Source organism: Nematolebias whitei, chromosome 16, assembly GCF_014905685.2.
Source record: "Nematolebias whitei isolate Nwh7 chromosome 16, NemWhi1, whole genome shotgun sequence".
Classification (NCBI taxonomy): domain Eukaryota; kingdom Metazoa; phylum Chordata; class Actinopteri; order Cyprinodontiformes; family Rivulidae; genus Nematolebias; species Nematolebias whitei.
In genome coordinates this window covers 8549279-8564367 of record NC_056513.1, presented here as the reverse complement: position 1 = coordinate 8564367, position 15089 = coordinate 8549279, and the positions used below count along the sequence as shown (strand labels likewise).

The following is a 15089-nucleotide window of genomic DNA, read 5'->3' as shown; positions in this document are numbered from 1 at the left end:
ATAGTGGGGGTTAAGAACCTTGCTCAAGGGCCCAGAACGGGACAGATAAGGGTGGAGGCAGGTGTGGGTGTTTCACCTTTCCCACCCACATTTTGATGTTGTTGGTCCAGGGAGTTGAACAGGTGACCTTCCATCATCGCTTTTATTGTCCCCTTGGGAAAATTTTCCTTTCAGCAAGGTGACGAGAAAATTAAAACACATAAACAACCACACCACAAAATTAGATCACAGGCCCACCTTCTCTAACCTCTGTGCCACTCCTCCTCCTCAGTCATTAAGAAGAATAAAATACACACACACAAACACACAAAATCCAACTTATTAACTGTACTGAACTTTGAACTGAGCAGTGGAGGTTCTGTAACGAGCAGGAAGAGGTAAAAATGACACTTTTCCTTCATTTTACAGCGACTGGCCTCGGCTCCCAGAACACTGATGGAGAGCTGGTGAAAGAAGATGATGCAACACGATGGTAAACATGCTGCCTGTTTTTAACGAGTGCTGTTGACAATGAGAACTTTTCGTCTACATTTTATTTCCCAAGCTTTACATATGTTGAGAACATGACATTATTATTATTATATACTTTTATATATATATATTTTACGTGCTTTTTAAAAAACATTTGGTTGTGTGCGAAAGAGGAAAACAGAATTTTAAAGGCGCTGTCGACCCATGTTTGCATTGCAGAGTGTTAGTTTTCAGCTGCAGGCTCCGCTTCCTCCGGTTTCCTCTGGGAATCACATCTGGTGCTATCTGAGGATCGGCACACTGCGCGGGTGTTGGTGCCTCTAGCTGCTACGCTGACCAGGGCTGAGAAGTCCAACTCTCAGACTCTGCTGGCACGATGCCAGCACGAGGCTACTGGGATCATTGTTTGTAGCATCGCATTAACACGACGCCTTTATCCCTAAATACCATAAATAAAAAGTAACTATTGTTCTGCTTTCTGTGTGTACCTGGGTCTTGTTTGTGTGCGTCGGAGTGTGAAAGCACCGGGGGTTTGGCTGAGACTCATGGTGATGTTTCCTGTTCCTCTGCCTGGAGGATGATACTTTTAATAAGTGGATGGGAAGAACAGGAAACAGCCAAGGCCACAGTGTGACACTGTGGGTATTGTTACAAACTGTAATGAGCTGGCACACGACACTGGCTTGGTGTCACTCGGCTCCTCTCAGCGTCTGCAGCGCCTTCAGTGTTCACGCTCCACATGAGCCACACTGGGATTCACTCATCTACATGAGAGTGATGCTGACCACTCTCTGAAATGTCACTCTTTGTGTCCGTGCGTCTCCGAGGACTGAGCACATCCAAACATTTGGCCGTCTGGAGCCTCGAGGCTGAGACGTTGCTGCTGGTTCCCAGTGACAGCGGCGTTGTAGAGACTGACAGGGGTTTGGATACACGAGGCCAGCATTTGTTAAGCTGCATGTCAGACCTGAACCTGCAGTGTCGGTGTGATGAGGAACGACAAAAGAACAATGATTCTGGTTATATCTGCAGCAGACAGGCCCATCATGTATTCTGCAGCAAAGGTTAATACTTGGGTTTAAAAATGAAAGGAACATGTTTCATTCAAAGTTAGTTCAGTTGCCTTTATAATCCAAAGAGCCATTTCTGCTTCTTCTTTCACTAAAACAGTTTGACCAGAGTCACAAAACCCATTAAACAACTTAAAGGATTTGTTATAAATCCTACAGAAATTAACTTTAGTTTCTTACATTTTAAGATGAAAGGACTTTATTTAACTCTTGGCATTTATTTATGTTTAATTGTCAGAATAAAAAAGATTAAACATGTTCAGAAGTAAATATAAGTGCTTGTGATGTACCTCTTCATTAAATCTAAACCATAAATTATTCTGGCTTGTGTGAGTTTTGGTCAATATGTGGTTCTTAACCCACCAGCAGGAGCAGTTTGCACTTCTTTGTGAAAGGAACAACAGGATGAGCACTTCAAGAGTCATCCAGAATGACCTTCAGCAGGACACATAAGGCCCCAGCGTCCTGTCGTGGGCTTTGTAAAAGTAAAGTAAAGTGCTATGTGTCATCATTTTATGTTCCACACAATTGGTTCTCTGTATTTAACTCATCGCACCTGGGATACACCCAGGTGGAGCAGTAGGCAGCTATGTAAGCGCCCAGAAAGCAATTAGGGAGCTGGAGATCACGATACGATGACGCCAACAGGACCAGATCATCTGCAAAGAGCAGAGATGGAATCCTGAGGCCACCAAACCAAAAACCCGTAGCCCCCTGGCTGCACCAAAAAATTCCGTCCATAAAAGTTATGAACAGAATTGGTGACAACGGGCAGCTCTGGCGGAGTCCAACTCCCACCCTGATGGGGTCTGACTTACTACTAACAAGGCGACCAAACTCTTGCACCGCTTGTATAGGGACCCAACAACCAATAACAATGGGCCCCCAATCCCATACTCACGGAGCACCCCCCACAGTGTACCCCGAGGAACACGATTGAATGCCTTCTCCAAGTCCACAAAACTGTTGGAACTGTCAGATGCCCGATCTGGTAAGGATGCTCCCTGGGCGCCTTCCTAGGGAGGTGCTTTGGGCATGTCCAACTGGGAGGAGACCCTGGGGAAGACCCAGGACACACTGGAGAGACTATGTCTCTCGGTTGTCCTGGGAACACCTTGAGGTCCCCCCAGAAGAGCTAAAAGAGGTGGCTGTGGAAACAGATGTCTGGGTCTTCCTGCTGAAACTGCTGCCCCCGCGACCTGACATCGGAATAAGCGGAAGATAATGGATGGATGAATAAATACAATGGACAGTTTGTGCTTGTTTTTCCAAAGAAAATACTATTTTTAAATTTTGTAATAAAAACATATTTAGTTCTAGACATTTCAAAGCACGTTTTTTGCTAAAGTTTATGTAACATCTGGAAATTAAAAGCTTCTTTCTGTCATTTTGACCTTGACTAAGAGCGGCTGCACACAAAACTAAAATATTGCCAAACAAATGCATCTAAAGGACACCATGAACTGGTTCTAATTAACACATTCTTCACAACTTAGAGCCAATAAAACTATAATAAAAGCTCTAATTAACAGAACACTTTAGTTTTTGAAGGGAAGGGGGGAAATGAAAAAGGGGAATTGTGCTGTAATCATTGTCTGCGGTCCAATTTACACCCAGAGCTGGCACCGTTTTTGTTTTAATCAACCTTGCCAGCAGAAAGGAAGCCAAACCTGACTGAGTGAAGCCATGAACTAACAGGAGTTTATTTAGTCAAAGCTAACTGTGTCACCATCTCATTTATTCTGCTTCTAAAGCTGCTGAAGGTTCAGTAAAAACACATTCTGTTCGGTTTTAAAGATGACAGAATATGATTTTGGAATTACGGCACAATTATAAAACAATCAGCCGACACTTTAAATTATTAGGAGGATATTTTAAGTTCAAACAAAAGAAGCAAGAAGACATTGTTTTAGTTTCCTCACCAGTGGTGATACAAACCTATAGGAAAGATAAAAAAATATATATAATAACAAGCATAAGGTGTACTATAAGACATTGAAAATTCACTTAACATTGTCTAAAGAACAAGATGATCCAAAAACACAGATACAAGTGAAAGTTCAAAACATTCTAATTACTTTGTACGCTGTTAGGAAACATCCTCAATCAGAGGAATCAATGTTTGTGGAGCACATTTGCGGACTGCCTTTGCAAATCAAGATGGCCGCCTTAGCTGAAAGGGAACATTTATGATGATTCAGCTATTTTTAAAGATATAGAGCTGAAATTTGGTGTGGTGGTAGCTGACAGTGACGCACAACACATTCTGAATTCAAAGCTAAAAGTTCAAGATGGCCACCAAAGCTCATCTCACATGGCTATAACTCAGCTGCTTTGAGAGCTTTTCAGTAGAAATTTGGTGTATTGGTAGCTGAGAACAATCCCTAATAGACCCTGGTGGCAAATCAAAAATTAAAGATGGCCGCCTGAGCTAAAAATAAAAAATGCCATAAAACAGTCATTTTTAAAAACATTAAGCTGAAATTTGGTGCCGGTAGCTGAGAGCAATGCTCAGTAAATAATTCAAATAAAAAACATTTAAACGGCTTTAACTCAGCTATTTTTACACAGAGCTGAAATTTGATGTGGTTATAGCTGAGAGCATTCCCCATCACATACTGAATCCAAATCAAAAATCCAACATGGCCGCCATAGCTTAAAAGAATAAATGACTATGACTCATTGATTTTTTAATTTTTTTTTATCATATTGAGCTGAAAGTTGGTGTGCTGGTAGCTGAGAGCGAACTCCAACATGCAGTCCTGTCAAATCAAAATATTAAATTGGCAGCAGCGTGGCAGTCCCCGTCATGATTTAATTTATTAAATTTTGCACTGATTATTTTGCACATAAAGTTATTAATTCAGTTCCATCCTGCACACACGATTCACAGTTTATCTTCTAAATTCTTACGTGTAAGAAACAAAATACCGCAGACATTTTCTTGCTCATATTATAAACTACAGAACAGTTTTTTTAAATTCTTCTTCATTCTTCTCCACTCCAGCTCCAACAAAACTATAAAGCCTTAAATTAAAACGAGTCTTTGAAGCCGAATGCAAAGTGAACTGTTTGAGATTTGGCTGATGAGGATTCAGGCCTGAGCCCCTCACATCTCTGCCATCTGCCTTCTGAAACCTGGATCCATCTGCGCGGGTAAATATTGTGTTTCGTTAAAGGTTTTAGAAGAAAACAAAGAGCAGAAGTGATGCTGATCCTCTTTTATCTCAAAATATGTCCCCCCCCCCCCCCCCCCAGTTCTATTTTTAAATGTGGACGTGAGCCGTGGAGTCTTCTGCTCATTAAATATTTAAAGCCATTTGCTCTCCTGAAGAAATACAGCCATCACCGAGCTCATGAATAGAAATTAAAGTTTGAATTCATCAGGAGAATTCTCTCAAATAGGTTGATGCCACAAGGATCTCAATGCCCACCATCACTTTCTTTTATCGCATCCTTCTGCATCCTTCCTTTCTCCAGAAAGTAACTAAAAAAAACAGTTCTCACATTTACAACCAAATACATCGTAAAACAACTGGACCTGGAACTAGACCCCCGGATCCCGCAGCAGATACGAGCCAAGCGGGTTGTGTGAACATGGAGGCAGTTTGGTGGTGGCCAAGCAGCCTGGCAGGCCTGGCTCTGACGGCGGCGCTGCTCGCTCTCTGACAGCGTCTCTGCCGAGGTATTTTGCTTCTGCTTCTGGCTCGCAGCTCCTGCACGGCGTGGGCGGTTTGGAGGCAGCTGACTGCGTTCAGCTTTAGAGAGCGTTTGGAGTGCAGCGACTTTCCAAGAAATCGACAGACATGACTCGAACTCTACGTGCGCTTCAGGGGATGAGCATTTTTCCAAAATTTTTACAAACAGGACGATAACCGTCCGTGACTCAACCTTTGGTTCCCGTTTCTTCTGTGCACAAACAAGCACCCCGACTTAAAACAAATTCACAACTGAAAACAGTTTTCCAAAATAAAACGACAGCTTTAATGTATATTCTGTGAGTTCACCTGAATATTTGACAAAATAAGTCATGGCTTTTAATAAGCAACCCATCTACTTAGAGACTTCTTAAATTAATTTTCAGGAGACTGAGGAAACACTTTATTATTATGATCATTTGCAGGGACTCTGCATGAATTCTGACTGAATCCAAGATTTCAGCAGCTCAACAGTCCATGATCATCATCATCTGATTCTTGTCTTTACGACACTTCAAACAGGTGAGCAGGACACGAACTGGACCTGCTCAGTGTCTGAGACCAGCTCTGTAAACTCTCCAGGATGTCTCTCTGCATTGGTGGTACCTGCACATATGCAGCCACGGACGCTGGCTGGAGGAACGAGAAGACAATGCTTAGAGGTCAAATGAAAGAATGAATAACTGAAGATTGGGGGCGGGGGGGGTCTGGAAGAACTCCCCCAGAAAATTGGGAATAAACTAGATGTGATTTCCTGCATTTTTATGTATTTTAATGCTACTTGAAGAAGCAGCTATGTGATATTAAGAAGCTTGTAAAAGGCTATTGTGTTTACAATGAGTGTTTAATTCAAATTCATTTCAAATTCAATTCAAAAATACTTTATTAATCCCAGAGGGAAATTATTTTGTTGTTGTAACTCGTTATCCTCATTTCATTAAGAGATGTTATAGATGCTGATGGCTGTAGACAGGAAGGATCTCTTGTAAAGGTCCATCTCACAGTGGATCCTAAGAAACTGGCTGCAGATGCCGTCCGATCCTTCCACCCAGACGAGCTCCTCATAGCTGCGGACAGCCAACTGTAGGTGCTGAGGGACGATCCTGTTCTTCCGCTGTCGTGAGCCATGTTTCCTGCTAGTTCCAGGATCTCAGTGGTCAGGTACTCGAGCACAGCTGGCAGGTAGATGAGAATGCGTCCATAGAACATCCTTTTCAACTCATTTGAGAGTTGGGGCCATAGTTGAGATATTATTTCAGCTTTTGAGATGTTATTCAGCTGCTGCTGTTGAAGAAAACTGCCTTGTTGCCATGGTTACGCATCATAACAAATGTCCAAAACTAAAAAAAGTTTCAGTAAAAATCCTTCCAGCTGCACAGCCTCTGATACCAGAGGAAACAATCACCCAAAAAATGTGATTTACATCCAGAAAAAGAGGAATTAAAGTTTCCAAAAGCAAAATCTCAGAATGAAAGTAACAGAGCTGCTCCAACATGCAGCCACCTGGAGCGGCGCAATTCTAGAATGTTTATGTAATTATTTTCAGTTTACATAGCCAATGCAATTTTATTCATTCAAGGCAGTCATATGTGTTCATAACTTTATTATTAGTAAGCCTGATAGTTACTGGATCCAAGCAAACAGTAACCTGAACGCACCCTGTCAAAATGAGAGAGTTCCCGGATCCTGTTCTGGTAGGATCCTGCACAAATTAAGCATGCCATGGGAGAATTCATGAGAAAACTATGAGTCCTACAGCAACGAGAAATCGTTACTTAAATTAAGACAAAAATAAAAATCTAAACTTTGATATATAAACTGTATAAGAAGAGTTAGGATTGTGGGACTAATAAGAGTTTGTAATTATTGTAGAGTGTGCATCATCTTTAACAGACTACTCGAGTAATCGACAGGTCGATTCCTAGGACATCTATCAAGTTTTTTAATTTCAAGTCGAGTATTCGTGGTGATGTCATTATGTCGCCATTACGTCATTGCGTCACGTGATCCACACCGGGCGCGGGTTACAAAATGGATTCCTAGAGCGGCGCAGGCCCAGTCTTGGCAAACAGGTAGAAATGCATCAATAGTCTTGAAATATTTCACTAAAGATGAATCTTCCGGTTCAACTACCGTAAGAAAACAGAAAATGAATCAACTTCCTGACTGTTTGGAGAGCGTTGCGAACCGGTGTTACACCATAATCTGTGACCACCGTATATTGTGACCATAGGGGGCGGTGTTGCATGCACTGTTGCAGGTCACAGAATATGGTGCAACACCGGGTCCAATCGACCGAACCAGAACCAGCTTCCTCTGACCTTGTTCCACAAACAAAAAGCAAAAAATATTAATCTCTAAACCTATAAAAAACCTATAAACATATTAATCTCTAAAACTAAACCTAATGCGCACCACTGCGGGCGGTGGTGCGGGGTGATTGACACCCCCCCACTGTTTTTAGTTTATTTTTTGACGTGCCGGACATTTCTTTCACTTTTGCAGTTTAATAATAATAACTAATAGTTTTGTTTTTCCTGTGACTTATTTGCTGTATGATAAATGGTAGGAGCATAATATACGCTCCCAATGTTTTGTTGGGTCTTTTTTGGGGGGTAAATAGTGACTTTATTTTGCGGTTTTATTTATTTATTTTTGCATCTTTAGATCCTATGATGTCATCAAATACTCGAGTTCTACTCGAGTTTTATTATGTTAATGTCGAGTTTAAAATTTATGTAGTCGTTCAACCCCTAATCATCATCAGACGTTCAGTTCAACGGTCTGTGGTAAAATTATCCAAAATCAGACAACTTGTACTTTGTGTAAAAAACATCCATTGAGTCTAATAAAGTCCAACCTTCTGTGATGTTTGTACTCTGAATAACAGGAATAATGATAAATGAAGGACACACTATCATAAGTCATGTGATGGCACTGCTACTAAAAGTTAGAGTAAATTACTCCTGATAGAGCTGCATATTTATTTATTTATAGTATTTATAGTGTAGCATATTTAGTATTTGCATCTCTTTCCAAAGCAGCATTAGATGAAAATTTAAAGAAATGGATGGAAACAGATGAACTGGGCAGACAGTCTGAAATAAATGCTGTTTCACACACGCCTCGGCTCCAGTGAGTGGGCCGTGCTGATTGTGTTCTCACCTCATCCAGGTGCACCAGGAAGGTGACGTTGTTGCCCATGTTGGCGGTGAGTTTTCCATCTTTGGTGGTCAGCATGAGTCCTTTGGGAGGTCTGTTGGGGCACTGCTGCTTCCTCGCCGTGTACATCTCTTTAACTCCTTTGGTGCAGTTGTTCAGCACCACTTTACGGTAACTTTGGCAAGACAAAAAGACAAATACGGAGGTTTTCTTTAACTTTATTTTAAATATTGACTTTCTACTTGAGCCCATCACTATTTGCACCTATTTATATTTGACATTTTCTGAAGTAATCTCTTGGATGCTGCATGAGCTTGTGTCTGAGAGTCGGAGCTGAACTCGGCACGGTGCAGCGGCGGTGTGTTAACAGCCTCTGGGAGAAGATGACAACTGACAAGACGAGCTGTGTCAGAGGCAGTGACGCCCCGGGACGTTTAATCAGAGCGGCAGCGAATAAAACACTGTAGCTGTGATTAAGCTACGCAAGGTGTTCGTCCCCTGGGGGTGTCTCCAAAACTAACACAAAGGATGCATTCCTCGACGGAAAACGGACCGTCTTTAAACGTAAACGATCAGAGCAAAGACAGAAATAGTTCAGCTGTTTTTGAGAGATGTTGTTCGGCTTCTGTTCCCCTCCCCCACTATTTTCAAATGTTCGCTCTCAGAGGGTGGTGGCTGAAATACTCTCCTACAAAATAAGACGGCTCTTGAAGAAGCGGGTCTTTAACAGAGTTCCCAGCATTTCAAACAATTCCCTGCCTTTTCCCTGAGTAAGTCCTGACAATCCAGGGGATATTTCAGTCACAAGTAACGCTCAGAAGATGGTGAAGGATTTACTGTAGCACTGAATGTTATAAATTATGAGAGGAGTTATACATTGGTGTCATTTTTTAAAACCGATGGCCTCTCTTCATGTGCTATAGCTGTCCTCTCCACAGCATTGTTATGAAATGATAACTTGTAACAGCATATGCACATCAGATGTTGGATGCTAGCATTAATACAAGCACACATTGAAATCTCAGAAAGATCATCTTTTAATCAGCCGATCAGTGTTCAAGTTCCCTGAGATTTCCCTGTCTGGAAAATGTAAGTCTTTTTCCAGGATTTTCCTGATTTCCAGAGTCGCTTTGGAACCAGAAACGGGGTTTTGTCTCAAGTTCCAACGGTCAGTCGTCACTTGTGATTGTTAACTCGAAGGTTTTCAACTTTTTGTTGTTTTCTGCAGCAAAACAAAGAACTGCAAGAAATCAAAACCTTTAAATGGTAAATGGTAAATGGACTGTACTTGTATAGTGCCTTTCTATCTTATTTCAAGACACTCAAAGCGCTTTACATTACAATCTGTGCCTCATTTACATATTCATACAGAACTCTACTAGATCTCTACAAAGCAAATTGAACAAATCATTCTAAAGAGACTAATCAGAGCTTTAGATCAGATTCATACACTGATGGGACACACATCAGAGGTTATGAGGGGTTCAGTGTCTTGCCCAGGGACACTTCAGCAGGTGACTGCTGGTGGATTCGATCCCCCAACTCTCGCATTGGAGGACGACTGCTCTAACCACTCAGCCACAGCCGCCCCTTTAACACAGGGCTATTCAAATGGCGGCCCGTGGGCCATTTCTGGCCGGTGGGTGACTTCAGTCCGGCCCATTAATGAATTCATAGAAATAAAAAAAGTTTTGGATTTTGGGTTCTGTTTACAGTAGCCCCTCGTTTATCGTGGGTGTTCTGTACCCTGCCCCCTGCGATAAGAGCAAAACTGTGAAGTAGGGAGACAGTAGTCCAAGTTCAAGTTCAGTAAACTTTGTCATGACGTGCCAGGCTGCAATCACACTCATCACCTTTTACTTCCAATCTCCCTCCTTAAATAAGCAATTTTAATTTAAATACTGTAACATTTTAAATAAACAATCCATGCAGCATGGATTGTTTATTTAAAATGTTACAGTATTTAAATTTAAATTGTAGAAAAGAGAAGTGCAGCAGGACATCAAAGCGTTAACCCTTCACACAGCTCTGCAGCACGAAGCAGAAATGTACTTCTTGATTAATTACACTGTAACAACTGAACATAGAAGTTCTAAAATAATTAAAAATAACTTTTAACACTTTTATATTTTGTGATTATGATGATTTTACGATGTGACATACTTGGAATTTTAAGTTGGAAGAGAAAAATCGATGGGTCCCGATGAACAGCAAAGAGTTAACCTTCACAAAGCCGATGCAGCAGGAGAAATGTAATGTGTGGCAGAGAAGGAGATCAGCTGCAGGAGGGAGCTTCCCCCTGCACTTGTGGGCTGCGCACACGGTGCAAAATCATTTAAAATAATTTATTTTAAGTTAACAATCCATGGTTCATCCATCAATCAGCCAATTGTGTCATGTTCAATATGACTTTGAAAAACCGAGACAGAGCGAATCCATGAAAAATGAACCATGAAGTACCGAGGGACTACTGTATTGCATTTATGATCCAATGAGATTAAATAAAAAAATTAAAAGGTAACAGATCATTGTGATACTTGGTTTATTTACATAACGACTTTAATTGCTGGATGTCCGGCCCCTGAGCTGCTGGTTTTCAGAAACTGTGGCCCCCTGATCAGTTTAGATGAATAGCCCTGCTTGAACACGTGTATGTTGCTGCAGAAGACGTTTATATATTTGGATTTATGATAGCAGGGGTTCTGCTCTTTGGCATCGGTGAGGCTCTGCTTAATCGACTTTTGAAGGAGACATCAGCAGCAGTTTCGGCCATGACAAAGCTTCCGAGTAAGTATGAAGGTTTGGTTTGTGCTGTGAGTACTCAAAATCAGCTGATTTACGAGCTAAACCGTAAGATGGAGGTGATTTGTGAGAATCGCAGGCCACCTGCAGCTTCTGGGACTCATCAGCATGTTGGGATCAACCTTGAAGGAGGCTCATAACATGGATCAGTGGAGTGGATACGTATGAATTTGACCATTTTGAACTGGAAAGTTCCAGCAAGGACGCAAGGCTTACGAGAAAAAACAGTCTGCCTGAAGAAAATCAACAATTGTGGCTTCTCTGAAGCTGACTTCCCCGTTTGGCCTCAGATACGAGCCGACTATCAATTTTCTCCTGGGATATGGGTAACTAGAGACAAAAGCTTTGTCTGTCGCCGCCCCACCACCACCTCTGGGAACTTCTGTGCAGGCTTATCAGAACTGCTGGCTGAAACAACATCAGAACTGTGGCCTATCCTAAAATTGCCTTTTGTAATACCACTATCCTCATGGTTCTTCTCTTTTTCTATCTAAAAGTATTCTGATAAATAGGGGCTGCACTTTTCAGCAGAAACAATGTGCACTCCGCCCATCGTTCGGACAACTGTACGAACGTAATCTCACCTTATTCCGGTAGAATGACAGTAAGGCTTATTCTGATTCTTGGCTGCATCTCTGCTGTTTAGGTCCTTTTACTAAAACATTTTGATTTTGCACATATTAATTTGTATTCATGTGTTACTGGATGGTTCAGGTCTTACCCAGTGCTGTTGAAGTAGTTCTGACCCTGGCTGCAACTTCTGGACACAGTGGAAGGATTGAACCAGAAGGCCGGTCGGCAGTTTCCGTCGCCTCGCCGCTCGTACCCATAATCACTGTAAAACAAACACAGCACCGGATCAAGACCCGCAGGAGTGAAAGGACACATTGTCCTCTGGTGCACGTGGCAGCATTATCCAGCTGGTGATGAGAGGCATGTCCACCACAGAGGTGCATCATTATTACTTATTGATTATGGCTTGTGCTGAAAATGCACCAGAGGACGGTGAAGTCGTGTGTCAGGACATATTACCTCGGGGCAAAGGTTTGCTGGTGTATAAACGTAACGGCTAACTGTCAGAAACCTGCCAGCATTTCCAATCAGCCCATGATTTACACGTAAGCAAGAAAAGTAAGCAAGTGTCCGTTCTCATAATGGCTGTGACATTGATTTATCAGGTAATTACCGAGCCACAACAAATAAACAAAAGCAACAAGCCAGCAGCTCACGGGTCCATTCTCAGTCTGTGATTACAACAGTGTGAATTAGTCATTAGGAAACTGTCAACGTGGGGGTATTAAAGGTTTTTTTTCTAGGGCTGGGTGGAGTAGTTATGAGAATTTCATTACTGATGTTCAGACAAAATCAGATGGTGCCTTTAAGACATTTACAAACAAGCAATAATATTTTAAACTAGATTCTGAAATAAGCAGGAAGCCGGTGAAAGGATGACAGCACGGGTGTGATGTGGTCATCTGATGTACCGCCGGCAGGCCGTGAGGATCAAACACAGAGTTCAAGATGTTCCAGAAGTGTCCAGGTTTGAGATCAAATTAAGAAGAAATCAGCATGAATGAGTTTTTCAAAAATAAATAAATTTATCAACCAGGTGCTCTCCAGAGTCCAAAATGCTCACTTTGTTTAACCCTTTTACATTTAGAGTAATTTAAACTTTTTAGATTTCAACTAATGTCATCAAACATCCAATGAAACATAAATCTAACATATTAAATATATATTTTCTTTGTTTAGTTGTCAGACTACTTGTTTATTTTGATGTTGTGTTGTTTCTTAGAAGTGATTATATAAAATGGGCGACACGGTGGATCAGTCGGTAGAGCATCTCAGCCGCTCAGTGAGAAGGTCATAGGATCAAATCCCGGCTTTTGGGTGGAGTTTGTTATGTTCTCTCCGTGCATGCATGGGTTTTCTCCCACAGACCAGAAACATGCATGTTAGGCTGATTGGTAACTCTAAATAGTCCCTGGGTGTGAGTGAGAGAGTGAATGGTGGTTTGTCTCGTTTGTCTCTATGTGTCCCTGTGATGGACTGGAGACATGTCCAGGGTGTCTCCCACCTCTTGCAGCTGCTGGATATGAGCACCAGTGACCCGAAAAGGAAGAAGCCAGTAAAGATGGATGTAAGGATGTAAGGATGGATGCATGGATGAATGAACTGAAATGCCAGCAATAAGTTAGAGGCCCAGTGAAATGAATAAACGAGTCTGACTCATGTTTGAAACGAGTTAAGGAAACTAGTGTCGAGCTTAAACCACCATAACACAATCTATACATTTGCATCATGATTTAATTATTTAAATAAAAAATTTGGGGGGTAAAAAGATGTTTGGAGGTCAATAAAACTAAAAATTATGCAAAGTAAAAACAAAACACTTAAATAATTGAACTTGAGTTTTATCAAGTAGCTTCTGCTTCAGTTCGTTTTCTGTCCATCAGTTTGTAGTCCGCAGACAGAGTGGTGAGAAATATTATAATAGAAGTGTTCCTGTTGAGCTTTGTAGACTCGCCATTTTCAATTCTTGAACCAGCCCTTTAACTGAGCTGCACACTTCAGGGCGCAGCACATAAGAACACGTTCACTGCATCAGCATCATTCATGCAGTAAGTTTAAAGAACTTCTAAGAGAACCATTAATAATGAAGCATCTAACTGTAAAACTAGACGCTTCGCATTTTAAATGTAGACACGCTAGTTTTGTTTGTTTATTCTATAAAATGTAGGTTGTCATTTAAAAAATTTTAAACATGCACCAAATAAATCATCTGCAGAGAGAAGCAATAAGTTGGCCCGGATGAAAAGATCACGGGGAAACACAAACTAACAAACTTTAAGCTAATTAAATACAAACCAATTAGAGCTCGCTCCCTGCCCTTTTATAAACAATATTCAGATAAGTGCCTGCCAGTACTAGAGACAAAACTCTGACTTGGATTTGCATACAAATGAAAACTTTTTACCTCCCCACACGTCTGAATACAGTTCATATATATATATATATATATATATATATATATATATATATATATATATATACTGTATATATAAGATTAAGTTGGTGGTTAACACTTTAATAAAATATTTAATGTTTTCACATTAAAACATTTCACACATGTCTGCACATGACCTGTTTAGATCCTAACTGCTAGTATTTTTATATTCTCTGTGATGCCTTGTGTATATTCCTTTGCATTGAAACTCTGGCACAACAATTTCCTGCGGGATCAATGGATTGATATCTTATCTTAACATCAGTCCAGCAACGTCTGCCCCACAGTTACAGACAGCAGCAGAAAATGGGGACAAGTTGTCAGTTACTGGTTGCTATAGTAACCACAAATTCAATTCAGTTTATTTCTATAGCGCCAAATCACAACAAAGTTGTCTCAGGGCACTTTACAGAAACATTGACATACATAAAAGCCAATTAGTAAAGTTCTCTATCTAAGGAATCCAGCAGACAAGTTGAATCTTGGCTTCGTTGCAGTCTCCCATCCTGAGCAAGCACCGTGGCAACAGTGGAAAGAAAAACTCCCTTTTAAAAGGAAGAAACCTCCAGCAGAACCAGGCTCAGGACAAGCGGCCATCTGCTTTGACCGGCTGGTTTGAGAGGACAGGAAGGAGAGACAGACGAACACAGAATGGTAGGTCCAGATATAGGTCCAGGTGTATATGAAAGACAAAAAAAAAAAACTTGTTAAGGATAGAAAGAATATTTACCAACAATCAAGAGCAGCACAACATAACTTATATACCAATAAATGTCAGGAGAAACAACTTCTTGACAAAATTTATTTTAAGAATAAATAAACCAACTTTGACAAACTTCACATCTATAATAATGTTCAAATAAAAACCTGTTACATATA

At 41.0% G+C, this 15089-nt stretch overlaps 1 protein-coding gene across 1 annotated transcript in view; it reads right to left on the bottom strand.

The window, feature by feature from the left end:
- Window positions 1-15089, bottom strand: part of sorcs3 (sortilin related VPS10 domain containing receptor 3) — a 313538-nt gene that overhangs the window by 29613 nt on the left and 268836 nt on the right. The window contains exons 17-18 of the mRNA XM_037689623.1: window positions 11925-12038; window positions 8405-8576 (exon numbers count right to left, since the gene is read on the bottom strand). Of these exons, the coding sequence (XP_037545551.1) occupies window positions 8405-8576; window positions 11925-12038 (286 nt within the window). The remainder of the gene's footprint in view (window positions 1-8404; window positions 8577-11924; window positions 12039-15089) is intronic.